The following is a 16,765-nucleotide window of genomic DNA, read 5'->3' on the forward strand; positions in this document are numbered from 1 at the left end:
TTGTAGCTGAGCTGGTGGTTGTGGTTGAAGCGGTGGTTGTAGTTGCGGCGGTTGTTGTAGTTGGGTCATTGGTGGTGGTTGTTGTTGGGGGGTGGTTGTAGTTGCGCAGTGGTTGTGTAGTTGGGGTAGTGGTTGTGGTTGCAGCGGTGGATGTAGTTGTAGCTGGGACGGTGGTTGTTGTTACAGCGGTGGTTGTAGTTGCGGCGGTGGTTGTGCTTGTAGTTGGGGCGGTGGTTGTTGTTGGGGTGGTGGTTGTAGATGTAGTTGGGGTGGTGGTTGTAGTTGTGGCAGTGGTTGTAGTTGTAGTTGGGGGTGGTTGTGGTTGTGTCCGTGGTTGTAGTTGTAGTTGGGGCCGTGGTTTGTGTAGTTGGGGTGGTGGTTGTAGTTGTAGTTGGGTGGGGTGGTGGTTTTAGTTGTAGTTGGGGCAGCAGTTGTAGTTGGTGCTGCAGAACAGGCAACACCTGATACTGTACCACGCTCTGCTAAAGGTAGAGAACCCCAGCATTGAAGCAGCTGCACACAGGTTTGCAGATGCGCAGCCGTAACCTGGATACGTGCTGGTGCCGCTTTTGACTGCAGATGAAAAAGAAGAATTTCAGTATGTTTTAAATTGGCTACTTTCCAGGAAGCTTAATATATTCATGCAAAAAACAACTTAACAGCTTTTTAAGATTTCCGCTCATTTATATGTTAGAAGTATCACAAAAGAATTTGAAATCATCTTTGATTGAAACCGATGACACAACTGATACCATAAAGACTTACTGGTTGATTGGAAGCATTGGTTCTCCACTCCCTGACACTGTAATGTGGAGGAGCACTGACCAGTGGAAGGGTCACAAAAGTTGCATACTCCACCATTATTTGACTGAGAAAGCAGGATCTGAAACAGAAAAGAAGGCCATTTCATTTCAGAACAGAGACTCTTACAACATCAGATTATTTCTTTATATTATTCTTTTGTCATCAATGAGCAATGTAGTATTTAACTTACTTGGCAGAGTTGCTGAGTTGCAGTTATCTGTGTTGCAGCATTGAGCAGAAGCCAGAGCACTTTGAAAACCCAGGTCGACTGAAAATGTCTGAGAGGTTACGGCTGGACACAGGGAGGAAGATGCACATGCCTTGTAGATTTGTGTGACCGGAGTTCCAGATGAAGTAGCTACAAGGCAAAGTCCAGTTTGTTAATGTTGATGGAACACAAATAGCTTCACAGTGGATGTAATTTAGTGAAAATATTAAATATTATATGAGAAAACATTACCTAGAATGGTAGCTGTAACACACATTGGTTCCGATGAGGAGCATGTAAGCAGTGCTGTGCTTAAACATGCTGAATTTGTGCAGGTTTGGCACTGGAGGGCTCCAGCTGCAATCAGGAGAGGAATACAAGAAATGATCATCACAATTTAAATATATAGCAAATAGGAGATGTTTTGAAAGTTCATATTGGTTACAGCAGGTTAGTTGAGTCAATACTACTCACTAACTTTGGAAAAAAATTACAATGTAAGATAAAAAAAGATTTAAAGCTTTAAATTAGACTCCTTCTACCTGCAGGTGAAATGAGTGTAGTTACCTGTGGTGGAGAGTGCCCAGAGAAGAAACAGAGAAAACAGCAGCTTTCATTGTGATGAACAGGTCAGTTCTGCAGATTAGTTTCCTGGACTGTGATACTAAAAGCTGAGGAGCAGCACTGCACTTTATATACTGAACAGGTGACATCAGGTTTGGGTGTGTTTACATTTTTAACAGCATGATCATTCATACAGTCAGTCTTCTTTCGTCAAATCATGATGTCAAAGCATCTTACCACGCCTTTCTTCTTCAATTAAACAACAAGTATTCATGCAATCAAAACAAGCTCAGAAATTTTCTTTTACGTTGTTAACTTTTCATTAAATAAGAATGACTTCATGTCCTGTTTCATGAGTCATAATTGACACAATTTAGATTTTTGGTAAATGGTAAATGGACTTCTTGCACAATGGTCCATCATTTATTGCAGGAGTTACGTTTTGGAAACAGCCTGCGACAGATTAAATCTGCAAAGTAGCCAGCTTTATTTTTTAAAAATATTATAGATGTTTTAAGGCTGTAAAACCCCTGATTACACACTTTATACACTGAGTTTTTTTGAGTTTATTATATTATTTATCATTCTAGTCTTTGGTTTCTTTGTTAGAGTTCTGTCTTGTGGTTTATGTCTCTGTGTAATCCTTAGTTGGCTGTCTCCCCTGTCTGCTATATCCCCGTGTCCAGTCAGTGTCTGTGTCTGCCCTGGTCCCACGTCTCTGTTCCCTCTGTTGTAGTGCCTGCCTGTGAGTCTGTAGCTGTGTCCCAAAACGTCGGTTGCATCCTCCGGAGGCCGCATTTGAAGGCCGATTACGTCACAGTCAGGCGACGAAGGCTGTCCCAAATCGTCGACCCCTTCAAATGCGGCCAACAAATGCGTCCTTCATTTCCCCGAATTTGAAGGATGGGTCGGGTGTGTCCTTCGTGGCCCACCATATCCCAGAATTCATAGCGCGGCCCAGCAAAATTTCAGCTGCCAACAATGGCGGCCGCTGCTAAGTTTTAAAATTAGTCTTATTACTCTTTCTGGGTCACAAAATAAACTTAAAACATATTTTCAGGCGAGATGTAGCTGTGTAAATCTCAAATATCTGCTTGGTTTATCAAGACATCGCATATTTGCAAAAGTGCGCCGACGTTTTCGGAGACGTCTGTTACCCACCCGCTCGATAGTAAGCCGGGGGGTGCAGTGGTCACTCGAGCCGGCAAGAACAGCGGACTCGCGGCTTCATCGTTTTCAGATCCCCGCTCTTTTGCTACTCAGGTTAAACATGATATATAAGTCACTCGGATAACTTAAAAATGTAATTGTTTGCCTGAAGTAAATCGGTTTGGCTGTGATGTAAAGTTATAGTTGTTACACAGCTGAAAGTAAACGTCAAGCAGAACAACTGATTATCAAGAAGTGGTGCACATCAAGATGGTGCAAGTAACGTGTGCTTTACCAGCTAGCTATTAACGTGTGTCCCTAGTGCTGCGCGGGGCCAACCGAATTACCCTCTCGCCCAAGGACAATGTCCCGCGTCCGGAACAGAGGGGGAGGCATAACCCTCAGGAAACATTTTGCGCCCTAGGAAGTCCAACTTCCCGTGCCTAATTACTTTAAATAACTCTGGAAACATCACTGTGGACTCTAACCGCCAGTTTATTATCTGATGCCGGGGTCCCACCCTATAATCATATGGAATAAAAATTCCCTGACCAAATGTCCTAATCTAATCTCAAAGTAAAACGAAAAAAGAAGTAGCAAGAGCATGAAAAAACGATACCAACATGAGGTTGTTGACGAACTGGTGGTGAACGAGAGTCTAGGTGGAGCTTAAATCCTCAACCTGATTACCCAGAATCAGCCTCAGGTGTACAGGAGTGCAGGAGAGATGATGGCTCCGCCCAGGGGTGGAGACCAAGGAACTCGGGTGAATGATGGAACTTTCCAGTCAAACCTCAAGGTCCTGACAGAGGATCATTGCCTTATTGTATAAGTGTATAAACTCTATAACATTTAAGTACTAAAGGCTGGACAATAGAGAATGCTGCAAAATATCACTCAGATTTGTGGTGGAGAGTTCCCTGCCCTCCTCCCAGAAGATGACCCTGCTGATGGTCATGAAAACTGTACAGAGGATTGTAAGCAGCAGCCTCCCCAGCACCAAATGCATGTGAGATAGGTGAGTCCTGAGAACTGCCCCTGATAAGCAGAGCTGGTTTTTGTCCCTTTCATAAGCTCAGGTTTGGGCAATTAGGTATTCTCTGGAGCGCACCTGAAGCTGCGAGTGCTTGGTCCAAGCCGGGCAAGTTGGCACTTTTAACTTCTTTTATGGACGCTAGCCTTCTGTTAGAACGGTAGGTCATAGCAAATGGACCACTTGAGGTCTGGCTCTTTGGCAGAGATTTAAAGTTATTTGCACCCTTGTAGGTGGGAAACATTGCGCTACTTCCGGCAGAGAGATGTGTAGTGGAGTCCACCGCCACTGACCAATATTTATTAGGGTGTGACGTAGGGCGGGGCCATATCATACCATTCACGTTAATACCGGTATAATGTTGGGCAACGACAAGAAAATGAAATATCGCGATAGAATATGGGTAAAACGCGTATGCGCAGTGCCTTTGTTTTCATACGCACATGGCGAAAAAGGCACGGCGGCGATGGAGAATGACAAGGGTGAAAGCGGACCGTTGAATGGAACGGATGAACCAGAATTGGTTTGTAAAAAATGCTGGAACTTCAGTGGTGTGGAACTGGTTTAGCTTTCGTCCTCCGGATACACAACAAAGCACTATTTTTGGTAGAGCATGCTAGCGGACCGTGGTTATTACCGTGTTTTTTGGAAAATATGGCACACTTAAAATCAATCCTTTGATTTTTCTGAAATATAAATCTAGAAATATATATCTTATAATCCCGTGTGCCTTATGTTTGAATTCTGGTTGTGTTTACTGACTGATGTTTTAGTACGACTTTGCTAAGCTACAAACCTGCACCACTTGATGGATTGTCAGAGCATTACGGCTATCGTAGGCAGGAGCCTCGCGGAGTGATACGTACTGTGCTTCAACATAATGTTACCGTATTGCGTGTATATAAGCTCTTTTTAAGTTTTGTGGATATTATACACGGTTATGCTGAGGATATGTTGGCTAATTTCCACTGGAAATGCCTTTTGATTAAACTGTCAGCAAGGAATTTGCATTTGCACTGTTACATTTTTATATAACTTTAATGTAAAAAACAGCTGCTTGTTTAAGTGAAAATACATTGATGGGTTTTTTTTGCACTAATAAAGTTGTGGAGTTGTAAAGTATTTTGTCTAGTGTCAATTATATCGTCAGTTATATTGTTATCGCAAATTTTCAAATGTATATCGTGATAAATATTTTTGGTCATATCGCCCTGCTCTAGTGTGACGCGAACTTGTGGACAGGTAATGAAAGCAAAATAATTGGAGAGATACTCCCGCTGCGTTTTACTGTCTAGCGTAAGTGATCTCCTGCTTTTATTTACAGAGTACAGAGCTGCTGCTTTGCCGAGTGGATTTCTGGCTGCGGGCCGAGGACCCGATACAGCGGTGTATTTTAATTTGTTTTAACCTGGTGTAATCTGACATATTGTGGCGGCTGTGGCTGTCAATTTGTTTGGGTTTTATTTTTAAAATTAAACCCATTTTAAACCGACTGGTATACATGTGTGACCGTGGGTCACACAGCAGATTTAGGAAATGGCCTTGAAACACTTCATTGTATCTTGATCACAAGTAATATACAGCAGATTAAGTAGAGAGAGAAATTTAGAAAATCAAAGGGACAAAGGGAAACAAATAAACAATAAATAAATATAATTGTGCTTCTTTCTTTTATTTACAAAGCATGCTTTGCTATTATTACAAGGACTCCTTTGTTTCACCCACTTGGTATAAACTAAAATCCAGACATATACATACATGGAAAACAATATGCATATAACACATATTTAAAATAAATATTATAAATAATATTAAGTATTGAACTGACACAATTGTCTATGCCAACAAACAAAGAAGTCTTGCATACGTATTCCAAGTCTGCTTCAACAATACTCTATTACCTTTTTTCATGGACTTCAGTTTAACAGTGATTTCTAAACAACTCAAATCTCGAAAAGGTTTGTGACATCATATGTTTTTTTGTTTGTTTTTGTGTTATTCAGACTTCAATGAAAGGTAAAGAGAAGGAGTCCAAGCAGCAGATGGATCATTCCCAGTCTGATGGAACAAGCATCACTTTTGGTTGTGGAGGCAGTAGTTGTACTTGATCCTGCAGTTGAAGTTGTAGTTGGGGTAGTGGTTGTAATTTTAGTGGTTGTAGTTGGGGTAGTGGTTGTGGTAGTTGAGGCAGTGGGTGTAGTTGGAGTGGTGGTTGTAGTTGGTGTAGTGGTTGTAGTTGTAGCCGTGGTTGTAGTTGGTGTAGTGGTTGTAGTTGTGGTGGTGGTTGTTTTTGAGGCGGATGTTGTAGTTGGGGTACTGGATGTAGCTGTAGTTGGGACGGTGGTTATAGTTGGGGTAGTGGATGGAGTTGTAGTGATAGTAGTCGGCACGGTGGTTGTAGTTGTAGCCGTGGTTGTAGTTGGGGTGGTGGTTGTAGTTGGGGCGGTGGTTGTTGTTGGAGCGGTGGTTGTTGTTGGGGCGGTGGTTGTAGTTGGGGTGGTGGTTGTAGGTTGGTTGTAGTGGTTGTAGTTGCAATGGTAGTTGTTGTTGAGGCGGAGGTTGTAGTTGGGATGCTTGTTGTTGAGCTGGTTGTTGTAGTTGGGATACTGGATGTAGCTGTAGTTGGGGTGGTGGTTGTCGTTGGAGCGGTGGTTGTAGTTGTGGTGGTTGTCGTTGGGTTGATGGTTGTCGCTGGGGTGGTGGTTGTCGTAGCACTAGTTGTAGTTGGGGTGCTGGTTGTAGTTGCAGCGGTGGTTGTGGTTGTAGTTGCGGCGGTGGTTGTAGTTGGGGTGGTGGTTGTAGTTTGCAGCAGTGGTTGTGGTTGTGGTTGTAGTTGCGGCGGTGGTTGTAGCTGGGACGCTGGTTGTAGTTGGGGTGGTGGTTGTAGTTGCAGCGGTGGTTGTGGTTGTAGTTGCAGCGGTGGTTGTGGTTGGGATGGTGGTTGCGGCGGTCGTTGTAGTTGGGGCGGTGGTTGTAGTTGCAGCGGTGGTTGTAGTTGCAGCGGTGGTTGTAGTTGGCACGGTGGTTGTAGTTGTTGTTGGGGTGGTGGTTGTAGTTGCGGTGGTGGTTGTAGTTGTAGCTGGGACGGTGGTTGTTTTTGCGGCGGTGGTTGTAGTTGCGACGGTGGTTGTAGTTGTTGTTGGGGTGGTGGTTGTAGTTGGGGTGGTGGTTGTAGTTGGGGCCGTGGTTGTAGTTGGGGTGGTGGTTGTAGTTGTGGATGTGGTTGTAGTTGGGACAGTGGTTGTGGTTGCGGCGGTGGATGTAGTTGTAGCTGGGACGGTGGTTGTTGTTACAGCGGTGGTTGTGGTTGTGGTTGCGGCGGTGGTTGTAGTTGTAGCTGGGATGGTGGTTGTGGTTGCAGCGGTGGTTGTAGTTGCGGCAGTTGTTGTAGTTGGCGCGGTGGTTGTAGTTGTCGTTGGGGTGGTTATTGTAGTTGCGGTAGTGGTTGTAGTTGTAGCTGGGACGGTGGTTGCAGCGGTGGTGGTGGTGGTGGTTGCGGCGGTGGTAGTAGTTGGGGTGGTTGTTGTAGTTGCGGCAGTTGTGGCAGTTTCCGCGGTGGTTGTAGTTGGGAGGGTGGTTGTAGTTGTGGCAATTGTTGTAGCTGTAGCTGGGACGGTGGTTTTGGTTGCAGCATGGGTGTTCTTTCGGCGGTGGTTTGTAGTTGGCGGGCGGTTGTTGGTACGTTGGGTTCGGGGGTGGTGGTTGTTGTGGGGTTGGTGCTTGTAGTTGCGGATGTGGTTGTAGTTGGGACATTGGTTGTGGTTGCGGCGGTGGATGTAGTTGTGGCTGGGCACGGTGGTTGTTGTTACCAGCAGTGGTTGTAGTATGTTTCGGGCGGCTGTTTGTAGTTGGGGTGGTGGTTGTAGCTATGTGTGGTGGTGGTGTAGTGCGGGGTGTGTTGCAGTGGTAGCGCGGTGTTTGCGGCGGTGGTTGTAGTTGGGACGGTGGTTGTGGTTGTAGTTTGTAGCTGAGATGGTGGTTGTGGTTGAAGCGGTGGTTGTATTGCGGGCGGTTGTTGTAGTTGGGTCATTGGTGGTGGTTGTTGTTGGGGTGGTGGTTGTAGTTGTCAGCAGTGTTGTAGTTGGGGTAGTGGTTTGTGGGTTTGCAGCGGTGGAATGTAGTTGTAGCTGGGACGGTGGTTGTTTGTTACAGCGGTGGTTGTAGTTGCGGGCGGGGTGGTTGTGGTTGTAGTTGGGGCGGTGGTTGTTGTTGGGGTGGTGGTTGTAGATGTAGTTGGGGTGGTGGTTGTAGTTGTGGCAGTGGTTGTAGTTGTAGTTGGGGTGGTTGTAGTTGTGTCCGTGGTTGTAGTTGTAGTTGTGTCCGTGGTTGTAGTTGTAGTTGGGGTGGTGGTTGTAGTTGTAGTTGGGGTGGTGGTTTAGTTGTAGTTGGGGCAGCAAGTTATAATTGGTGCTGCAGAACAGGCAACACCTGATACTGTACCAACGCTCTGCATGAAAGGTTAGAGAACCCAGCATTGAAGCAGCTGCACACAGGTTTGCAGATGCGCAGGCCGTAACCTGGATACGTGCTGGTGCCGCTTTCGAACTGCAGATGAAAAAGAAGAATTTCAGGATATGTTTAAATTGGCTACTTTCCAGGAAGCTTATATATTTCATGCAAAAAACAACTTAACAGCTTTTTAAGATTTTCCGCTCATTTATATGTTAGAAGTATCACAAAAGAATTTGAAATCATCTTTGATTGAAAACCGATGACACAACTGATACAACATAAAGACTTACTGGTTGATTGGAAGCATTGGTTCTCCACTCCCTGACACTGTAATGTGGAGGAGCACTGACCAGTGGAAGGGTCACAAAAGTTGCATACTCCACCATTATTTGACTGAGAAGCAGGATCTGAAACAGAAAAGAAGGCCATTTCATTTCAGAACAGAGACTCTTACAACATCAGATTTATTTCTTTATATTATTCTTTTGTCATCAATGAGCAATGTAGTATTTAACTTACTTGGCAGAGTTGCTGAGTTGCAGTTATCTGTGTTGCAGCATTGAGCAGAAGCCAGAGCACTTTGAAAACCCAGGTCGACTGAAAATGTCTGAGAGGTTACGGCTGGACACAGGGAGGAAGATGCACATGCCTTGTAGATTTGTGTGACCGGAGTTCCAGATGAAGTAGCTACAAAGGCAAAGTCCAGTTTGTTAATGTTGATGGAACACAAATAGCTTCACAGTGGATGTAATTTAGTGAAAATATTAAATATTATATGAGAAAACATTACCTAGAATGGTAGCTGTAACACACATTGGTTCCGATGAGGAGCATGTAAGCAGTGCTGTGCTTAAACATGCTGAATTTGTGCAGGTTTGGCACTGGAGGGCTCCAGCTGCAATCAGGAGAGGAATACAGAAATGATCATCACAATTTAAATATATAGCAAATAGGAGATGTTTTGAAAGTTCATATTGGGTTACAGCAGGTTACAGTTGAGTCAATACTACTCACTAACTTTGGAAAAAAATTACAATGTAAGATAAAAAAAAGATTTAAAGCTTTAAATTAGACTCCCTTCTACCTGCAGGTGAAATGAGTGTAGTTACCTGTGGTGGAGAGTGCCCAGAGAAGAAACAGAGAAAACAGCAGCTTCATTGTGATGAACAGGTCAGTTCTGCAGATTAGTTTCCCTGGACTGTGATACTAAAGCTGAGGAGCAGCACTGCACTTTATATACTGAACAGGTGACATCAGGTTTGGGTGTGTTTACATTTTTACAGCATGATCATTCATACAGTCAAGTCTTCTTTCGTCAAATCATGATGTCAAAGCATCTTACCACGCCTTTCTTCTTCAATTAAACAACAAGTATTCATGCATCAAAACAAGCTCAGAAATTTTCTTTTACGTTGTTAACTTTTCATTAAATAAGAATGACTTCATGTCCTGTTTCATGAGTCATAATTGACACAATTTAGATTTTTGGTAAATGGTAAATGGACTTCTTGCACAATGGTCCATCATTTATTGCAGGAGTTACGTTTTGGAAACAGCCTGCGACAGATTAAATCTGCAAAGTAGCCAGCTTTATTTTTTAAAAATATTATAGATGTTTTAAGGCTGTAAAACCCCTGATTACACACTTTATACACTGAGTTTTTTTGAGTTTATTATATTATTTATCATTTCTAGTCTTTGGTTTCTTTGTTAGAGTTCTGTCTTGTGGTTTATGTCTCTGTGTAATCCTTAGTTGCTGTCTCCCCTGTCTGCTATATCCCCGTGTCCAGTCAGTGTCTGTGTCTGCCCTGGTCCCACGTCTCTGTTCCCTCTGTTGTAGTGCCTGCCTGTGAGTCTGTAGCTGTGTCCCAAAACGTCGGTTGCATCCTCCGGAGGCCGCATTTGAAGGCCGATTACGTCACAGTCAGGCGACGAAGGCTGTCCCAAATCGTCGACCCCTTCAAATGCGGCCAACAAATGCGTCCTTCATTTCCCCGAATTTGAAGGATGGGTCGGGTGTGTCCTTCGTGGCCCACCATATCCCAGAATTCATAGCGCGGCCCAGCAAAATTTCAGCTGCCAACAATGGCGGCCGCTGCTAAGTTTAAAATTAGTCTTATTACTCTTTCTGGGTCACAAATAAACTTAAAACATATTTTCAGGCGAGATGTAGCTGTGTAAATCTCAAATATCTGCTTGGTTTATCAAGACATCGCATATTTGCAAAAGTGCGCCGACGTTTTCGGAGACGTCTGTTACCCCACCCGCTCGATAGTAAGCCGGGGGGTGCAGTGGTCACTCGAGCCGGCAAGAACAGCGGACTCGCGGCTTCATCGTTTTCAGATCCCCCGCTCTTTTGCTACTCAGGTTAACATGATATATAAGTCACTCGGATAACTTAAAAAATGTAATTGTTTGCCTGAGTAAATCGGTTTGGCTGTGATTAAAGTTATAGTTTTTACACAGCTGAATAAACGTCAAGCAGACAACTGATTATCAGAAGTGTGACATCAAATGGTGCAAGTAAAGTGGTGCTTGACCACTAGCTATTAACGTGTGTCCCTAGTGCTCGCGGGTGGCCAACCGAATTAACCCTCTCGCCCAAGGACAATGTCCCGCGTCCGGAACAGAGGGAGGCATAACCCTCAGAACATTTTGCGCCCCTAGGAAGTCCAACTTCCCGTCCTAAGTACTTTAAATAACTCTGGAAACATCACTGTGGACTCTAACCGCCAGTTTATTATCTGATGCCGGGGTCCCACCCTATAATCAATATGGGAATAAAATTCCCTGACCAAATGTCCTAATCTAATCTCAAAGTAAACGAAAAAAGAAGTAGCAAGAGCATGAAAAAACGATACCAACATGAGGTTGTTGACGAACTGGTGGTGAACGAGAGTCTAGGTGGAGCTTAAATCCTCAACCTGATTACCCAGAATCAGCCTCAGGTGTACAGGAGTGCAGGAGAGATGATGGCTCCGCCCAGGGGTGGAGACCAAGGAACTCGGGTGAATGATGGAACTTTCCAGTCAAACCTCAAGGTCCTGACAGAGGATCATTGCCTTATTGTATAAGTGTATAAACTCTATAACATTTAAGTACTAAAGGCTGGACAATAGAGAATGCTGCAAAATATCACTCAGATTTGTGGTGGAGAGTTCCCTGCCCTCCTCCCAGAAGATGACCCTGCTGATGGTCATGAAAACTGTACAGAGGATTGTAAGCAGCAGCCTCCCCAGCACCAAATGCATGTGAGATAGGTGAGTCCTGAGAACTGCCCCTGATAAGCAGAGCTGGTTTTTGTCCCTTTCATAAGCTCAGGTTTGGGCAATTAGGTATTCTCTGGAGCGCACCTGAAGCTGCGAGTGCTTGGTCCAAGCCGGGCAAGTTGGCACTTTTAACTTCTTTTATGGACGCTAGCCTTCTGTTAGAACGGTAGGTCATAGCAAATGGACCACTTGAGGTCTGGCTCTTGGCAGAGATTTAAAGTTATTTTGCACCCTTGTAGGTGGGAAACATTGCGCTACTCCGGCAGAGAGATGTGTAGTGGAGTCCACCGCCACTGACCAATATTTATTAGGGTGTGACGTAGGGCGGGGCCATATCATACCATTCACGTTAATACCGGTATAATGTTGGGCAACGACAAGAAAATGAAATATCGCGATAGAATATGGGTAAAACGCGTATGCGCAGTGCCTTTGTTTTCATACGCACATGGCGAAAAAGGCACGGCGGCGATGGAGAATGACAAGGGTGAAAGCGGACCGTTGAATGGAACGGATGAACCAGAATTGGTTTGTAAAAATGCTGGAACTTCAGTGGTGTGGAACTGGTTTAGCTTTCGTCCTCCGGATACACAACAAAGCACTATTTTTGGTAGAGCATGCTAGCGGACTGTGGTTATTACCGTGTTTTTTGGAAAATATGGCACACTTAAAATCATCCTTTGATTTTTCTGAAATATAAATCTAGAAATATATATCTTATAATCCCGTGTGCCTTATGTTTGAATTCTGGTTGTGTTTACTGACTGATGTTTAGTACGACTTTGCTAAGCTACAAACCTGCACCACTTGATGGATTGTCAGAGCATTACGGCTATCGTAGGCAGGAGCCTCGCGGAGTGATACGTACTGTGCTTCAACATAATGTTACCGTATTGCGTGTATATAAGCTCTTTTTAAGTTTTGTGGATATTATTACACGGTTATGCTGAGGATATGTTGGCTAATTTCCACTGGAAATGCCTTTTGATTAAACTGTCAGCAAGGAATTTGCATTTGCAACTGTTACATTTTTATATAACTTTAATGTAAAAAAACAGCTGCTTGTTTAAGTGAAAATACATTGATGGGTTTTTTTTGCACTAATAAAATTGTGGAGTTGTAAAGTATTTTGTCTAGTGTCAATTATATCGTCAGTTATATTGTTATCCGCAAATTTTCAAATGTATATCGTGATAAATATTTTTGGTCATATCGCCCTGCTCTAGTGTGACGCGAACTTGTGGACAGGTAATGAAAGCAAAATAATTGGAGAGATACTCCCGCTTGCGTTTTACTGTCTAGCGTAAGTGATCTCCTGCTTTTATTTACAGAGTACAGAGCTGCTGCTTTGCCGAGTGGATTTCTGGCTGCGGGCCGAGGACCCGATACAGCGGTGTATTTTAATTTGTTTTAACCTGGTGTAATCTGACATATTGTGGCGGCTGCGGCTGTCAATTTTGGTTTGGGTTTTATTTTTAAAATTAAACCCATTTTTAACCGACTGGTATACATGTGTGACCCTTGGTCCACAGCCAGAGTTAGGAAATGGCCTTGAAACACTTCATTGTATCTTGATCACAAGTAATATACAGCAGATTAAGTAGAGAGAGAAATTTAGAAATCAAAGGGACAAAGGGAAACAAATAAACAATAAATAAATATAATTGTGCTTCTTTCTTTTATTTACAAAGCATGCTTTGCTATTATTACAAAGGACTCCTTTGTTTCACCCACTTGGTATAAACTAAATCCAGACATATACATACATGGAAAAAAATATGCATATAACACATATTTAAAATAAAATATTATAAATAATATTAAGTATTGAACTGACACAATTGTCTATGCCAACAAACAAAGGAAGTCTTGCATACTTATTCAAGTCTGCGTCAACAATACTCTATTACCTTTTTTTCATGGACGTCAGTTTAACAGTGATTTCTAAACAACTCAAATCTCGAAAAGGTTTGTGACATCATATGTTTTTTTGTTTGTTTTTGTGTTATTCAGACTTCAATGAAAGGTAAAAGAGAAGGAGTCCAAGCAGCAGATGGATCATTCCCAGTCTGATGGAACAAGCATCACTTTTGGTTGTGGAGGCAGTAGTTGTACTTGATCCTGCAGTTGAAGTTGTAGTTGGGGTAGTGGTTGTAATTTTAGTGGTTGTAGTTGGGGTAGTGGTTGTGGTAGTTGAGGCAGTGGGTGTAGTTGGAGTGTTGGTTGTAGTTGGGGTAAGTGTTGTAGTTGTAGCCGTGGTTGTAGTTGGTGTAGTGGTTGTAGTTGTGGTGGTGGTTGTTTTTGAGGCGGATGTTGTAGTTGGGGTACTGGATGTAGCTGTAGTTGGGACGGTTGTTATAGTTGGGGTAGTGGATGGAGTTGTAGTGATAGTAGTCGGCACGGTGGTTGTAGTTGTAGCCATGGTTGTAGTTGGGGTGGTGGTTGTAGTTGGGGCGGTGGTTGTTGTTGGAGCGGTGGTTGTTGTTGGGGCGGTGGTTGTAGTTGGGGGTGGTGGTTGTAGTTGGTGTAATGGTTGTAGTTGCAATGGTAGTTGTTGTTGAGGCGGAGGTTGTAGTTGGGGATGCTTGTTGTTGAGCTGGTTGTTGTAGTTGGGATACTGGATTTGCTGTAGTTGTGGGGCGGTGGTTGTAGTTGGAGCGGTGGTTGTAGTTGTGGTGGTTGTCGTTGGGTTGATGGTTGTCGCTGGGGTGGTGGTTGTCGTAGCACTAGTTATAGTTGGGGTGCTGGTTGTAGTTGCAGCGGTGGTGTGGTTGTAGTTGCGGCGGTGGTTGTAGTTGGGGTGGTGGTTGTAGTTGCAGCAGTGGTTGTGGTTGTTGTTGCGGCGGTGGGTTGTAGCTGGGGGACGCTGGTTGTAGTTGGGGTGGTGGTTGTAGCTGCAGCGGTGGTCGTGGTTGTAGTTGCAGCGGTGGTTGTGGTTGGGATGGTGGTTGCGGCGGTCGTTGTAGTTGGGGCGGTGGTTGTGGTTGTAGTTGCAGCGGTGGTTGTAGTTGCAGCGGTGGTTGTAGTTGGCACGGTGGTTGTAGTTGTTGTTGGGGTGGTTGTTGTAGTTGCCGTGGTGGTTGTAGTTGTAGCTGGGACGGTGGTTGTTTTTGCGGCGGTGGTTGTAGTTGCGACGGTGGTTGTAGTTGTTGTTGGGGTGGTGGTTGTAGTTGCGGGCCGTGGTTGTAGTTGGGGTGGTGGTTGTAGTTGGGGCCGTGGTTGTAGTTGGGACAGTGGTTGTGGTTGCGGCGGTGGATGTAGTTGTAGCTGGGACGGTGGTTGTTGTTACAGCGGTGGTTGTGGTTGTGGTTGCGGCGGTGGTTGTAGTTGTAGCTGGGATGGTGGTTGTGGTTGCAGCGGTGGTTGTAGTTGCGGCAGTTGTTGTAGTTGGCGCGGTGGTTGTAGTTGTCGTTGGGGTGGTTATTGTAGTTGCGGTAGTGGTTGTAGTTGTAGCTGGGACGGTGGTTGCAGCGGTGGTGGTGGTGGTGGTTGCGGCGGTGGTAGTAGTTGGGGTGGTGGTTGTAGTTGGGTGGTTGTTGTAGTTGCGGCAGTTGTGGCAGTTTCCGCGGTGGTTGTAGTTGGGAGGGTGGTTGTAGTTGTGGCAATTGTTGTAGCTGTAGCTGGGACGGTGGTTTTGGTTGCAGCAGTGGTTGTTATTTCGGCGGTGGTTGTAGTTGCGGCGGTTGTTGTAGTTGGGTTAGTGGTGGTGGTTGTTGTTGGGTTGGTGCTTGTAGTTGCGGCAGTGGTTGTAGTTGGGACATTGGTTGTGGTTGCGGCGGTGGATGTAGTTGTGGCTGGCACGGTGGTTGTTGTTACAGCAGTGGTTGTAGTTGCGGCGGCTTTTGTAGTTGGGGTGGTGGGTTGTAGCTATTGGTGTGGTGGTGGGTGTAGTTGCGGTGGTTGTAGTTGCGGTGGTTGTAGTTGCAGTGGTAGCAGTTGCGGTGGTTGTAGTTGCGGCGGTGGTTGTAGTTGGGGCGGTGGTTGTGGTTGTAGTTGTAGCTGAGATGGTGGTTGTGGTTGAAGCGGTGGTTGTAGTTGCGGCGGTTGTTGTAGTTGGGTCATTGGTGGTGGTTGTTGTTGGGGTGGTGGTTGTAGTTGCGGCAGTGGTTGTAGTTGGGGTAGTGGTTGTGGTTGCAGCGGTGGATGTAGTTGTAGCTGGGACGGTGGTTGTTGTTACAGCGGTGGTTGTAGTTGCGGCGGTGGTTGTGCTTGTAGTTGGGGCGGTGGTTGTTGTTGGGGTGGTTGTAGTTGTAGTTGGGTGTGGTGGTGGTTGTAGTTGTGGCAGTGGTTGTAGTTGTTGGGGTGGTTGTAGTTGTGTCCGTGGTTGTAGTTGTAGTTGTGTCCGTGGTTTAGTTGTAGTGGGGTGGTGGTGTAGTTGTAGTTGGGGTGGTGGTTTTAGTTGTAGTTGGGGCAGCAGTTGTAATTGGTGCTGCAGAACAGGCAACACCTGATACTGTACCAACGCTCTGCATGAAAGGTAGAGAACCCAGCATTGAAGCAGCTGCACACAGGTTTGCAGATGCGCAGCCGTAACCTGGATACGTGCTGGTGCCGCTTTCGACTGCAGATGAAAAAGAAGAATTTCAGGATATGTTTTAAATTGGCTACTTTCCAGGAAGCTTAATATATTTCATGCAAAAAACAACTTAACAGCTTTTTAATTTTCCGCTCATTTATATGTTAGAAGTATCACAAAAGAATTTGAAATCATCTTTGATTGAAAACCGATGACACAACTGATACAACATAAAGACTTACTGGTTGATTGGAAGCATTGGTTCTCCACTCCCTGACACTGTAATGTGGAGGAGCACTGACCAGTGGAAGGGTCACAAAAGTTGCATACTCCACCATTATTTGACTGAGAAGCAGGATCTGAAACAGAAAAGAAGGACATTTCATTTCAGAACAGAGACTCTTACAACATCAGATTATTATTTCTTTTATTATTCTTTTGTCATCAATGAGCAATGTAGTATTTAACTTACTTGGCAGAGTTGCTGAGTTGCAGTTATCTGTGTTGCAGCATTGAGCAGAAGCCAGAGCACTTTGAAAACCCAGGTCGACTGAAAATGTCTGAGAGGTTACGGCTGGACACAGGGAGGAAGATGCACATGCCTTGTAGATTTGTGTGACCGGAGTTCCAGATGAAGTAGCTACAAAGGCAAAGTCCAGTTTGTTAATGTTGATGGAACACAAATAGCTTCACAGTGGATGTAATTTAGTGAAAATATTAAATATTATATGAGAAAACATTACCTAGAATGGTAGCTGTAACACACATTG

The 16,765-nt window shown here is 44.5% G+C and overlaps 2 protein-coding genes across 2 annotated transcripts in view; both read right to left on the minus strand.

The window, feature by feature from the left end:
• Positions 1-13,901, minus strand: part of LOC120744184 (mucin-2-like) — a 51,729-nt gene extending 37,828 nt beyond the window's left edge. The window contains exons 1-10 of the mRNA XM_040048363.1: positions 13,495-13,901; positions 9,001-9,105; positions 8,730-8,817; positions 8,501-8,617; positions 8,199-8,303; positions 6,809-7,624; positions 6,292-6,472; positions 1,555-1,579; positions 1,265-1,369; positions 766-883 (exon numbers count right to left, since the gene is read on the minus strand). Of these exons, the coding sequence (XP_039904297.1) occupies positions 766-883; positions 1,265-1,369; positions 1,555-1,579; positions 6,292-6,472; positions 6,809-7,624; positions 8,199-8,303; positions 8,501-8,617; positions 8,730-8,817; positions 9,001-9,105; positions 13,495-13,901 (2,067 nt within the window). The remainder of the gene's footprint in view (positions 1-765; positions 884-1,264; positions 1,370-1,554; positions 1,580-6,291; positions 6,473-6,808; positions 7,625-8,198; positions 8,304-8,500; positions 8,618-8,729; positions 8,818-9,000; positions 9,106-13,494) is intronic.
• A 1,927-nt stretch (positions 13,902-15,828) lies between these two features.
• LOC120744185 (phospholipase A2 inhibitor and Ly6/PLAUR domain-containing protein-like) lies at positions 15,829-16,765 on the minus strand. The gene is made up of 4 exons (XM_040048364.1): positions 16,739-16,765; positions 16,468-16,635; positions 16,238-16,354; positions 15,829-16,040 (listed from the first exon to the last, which is right to left on the minus strand). Exons 1-4 carry the CDS (start codon positions 16,761-16,763, stop codon positions 15,829-15,831), a joined length of 522 nt encoding a protein of 173 aa, XP_039904298.1. The 5' UTR covers positions 16,764-16,765.

This window comes from Simochromis diagramma, unplaced genomic scaffold, assembly GCF_900408965.1.
Source record: "Simochromis diagramma unplaced genomic scaffold, fSimDia1.1 OVJJ01000557.1, whole genome shotgun sequence".
Lineage (NCBI taxonomy): Eukaryota > Metazoa > Chordata > Actinopteri > Cichliformes > Cichlidae > Simochromis > Simochromis diagramma.

What these genes read in the sequence shown, in the direction of transcription:
- LOC120744185 (XM_040048364.1), bottom strand. Translation starts at nt 16,763, where the DNA reads ATGTGTGTTACAGCTACCATTCTAG. An exon ending in TGTTACAGCTACCATTCTAG is followed by an intron (nt 16,636 to 16,738) that starts GTAATGTTTTCT and finishes TTGCCTTTGTAG; the next exon opens with CTACTTCATCTGGAACTCCG. An exon ending in CCAATGCTTCCAATCAACCA is followed by an intron (nt 16,041 to 16,237) that starts GTAAGTCTTTAT and finishes TTTCATCTGCAG; the next exon opens with TCGAAAGCGGCACCAGCACG.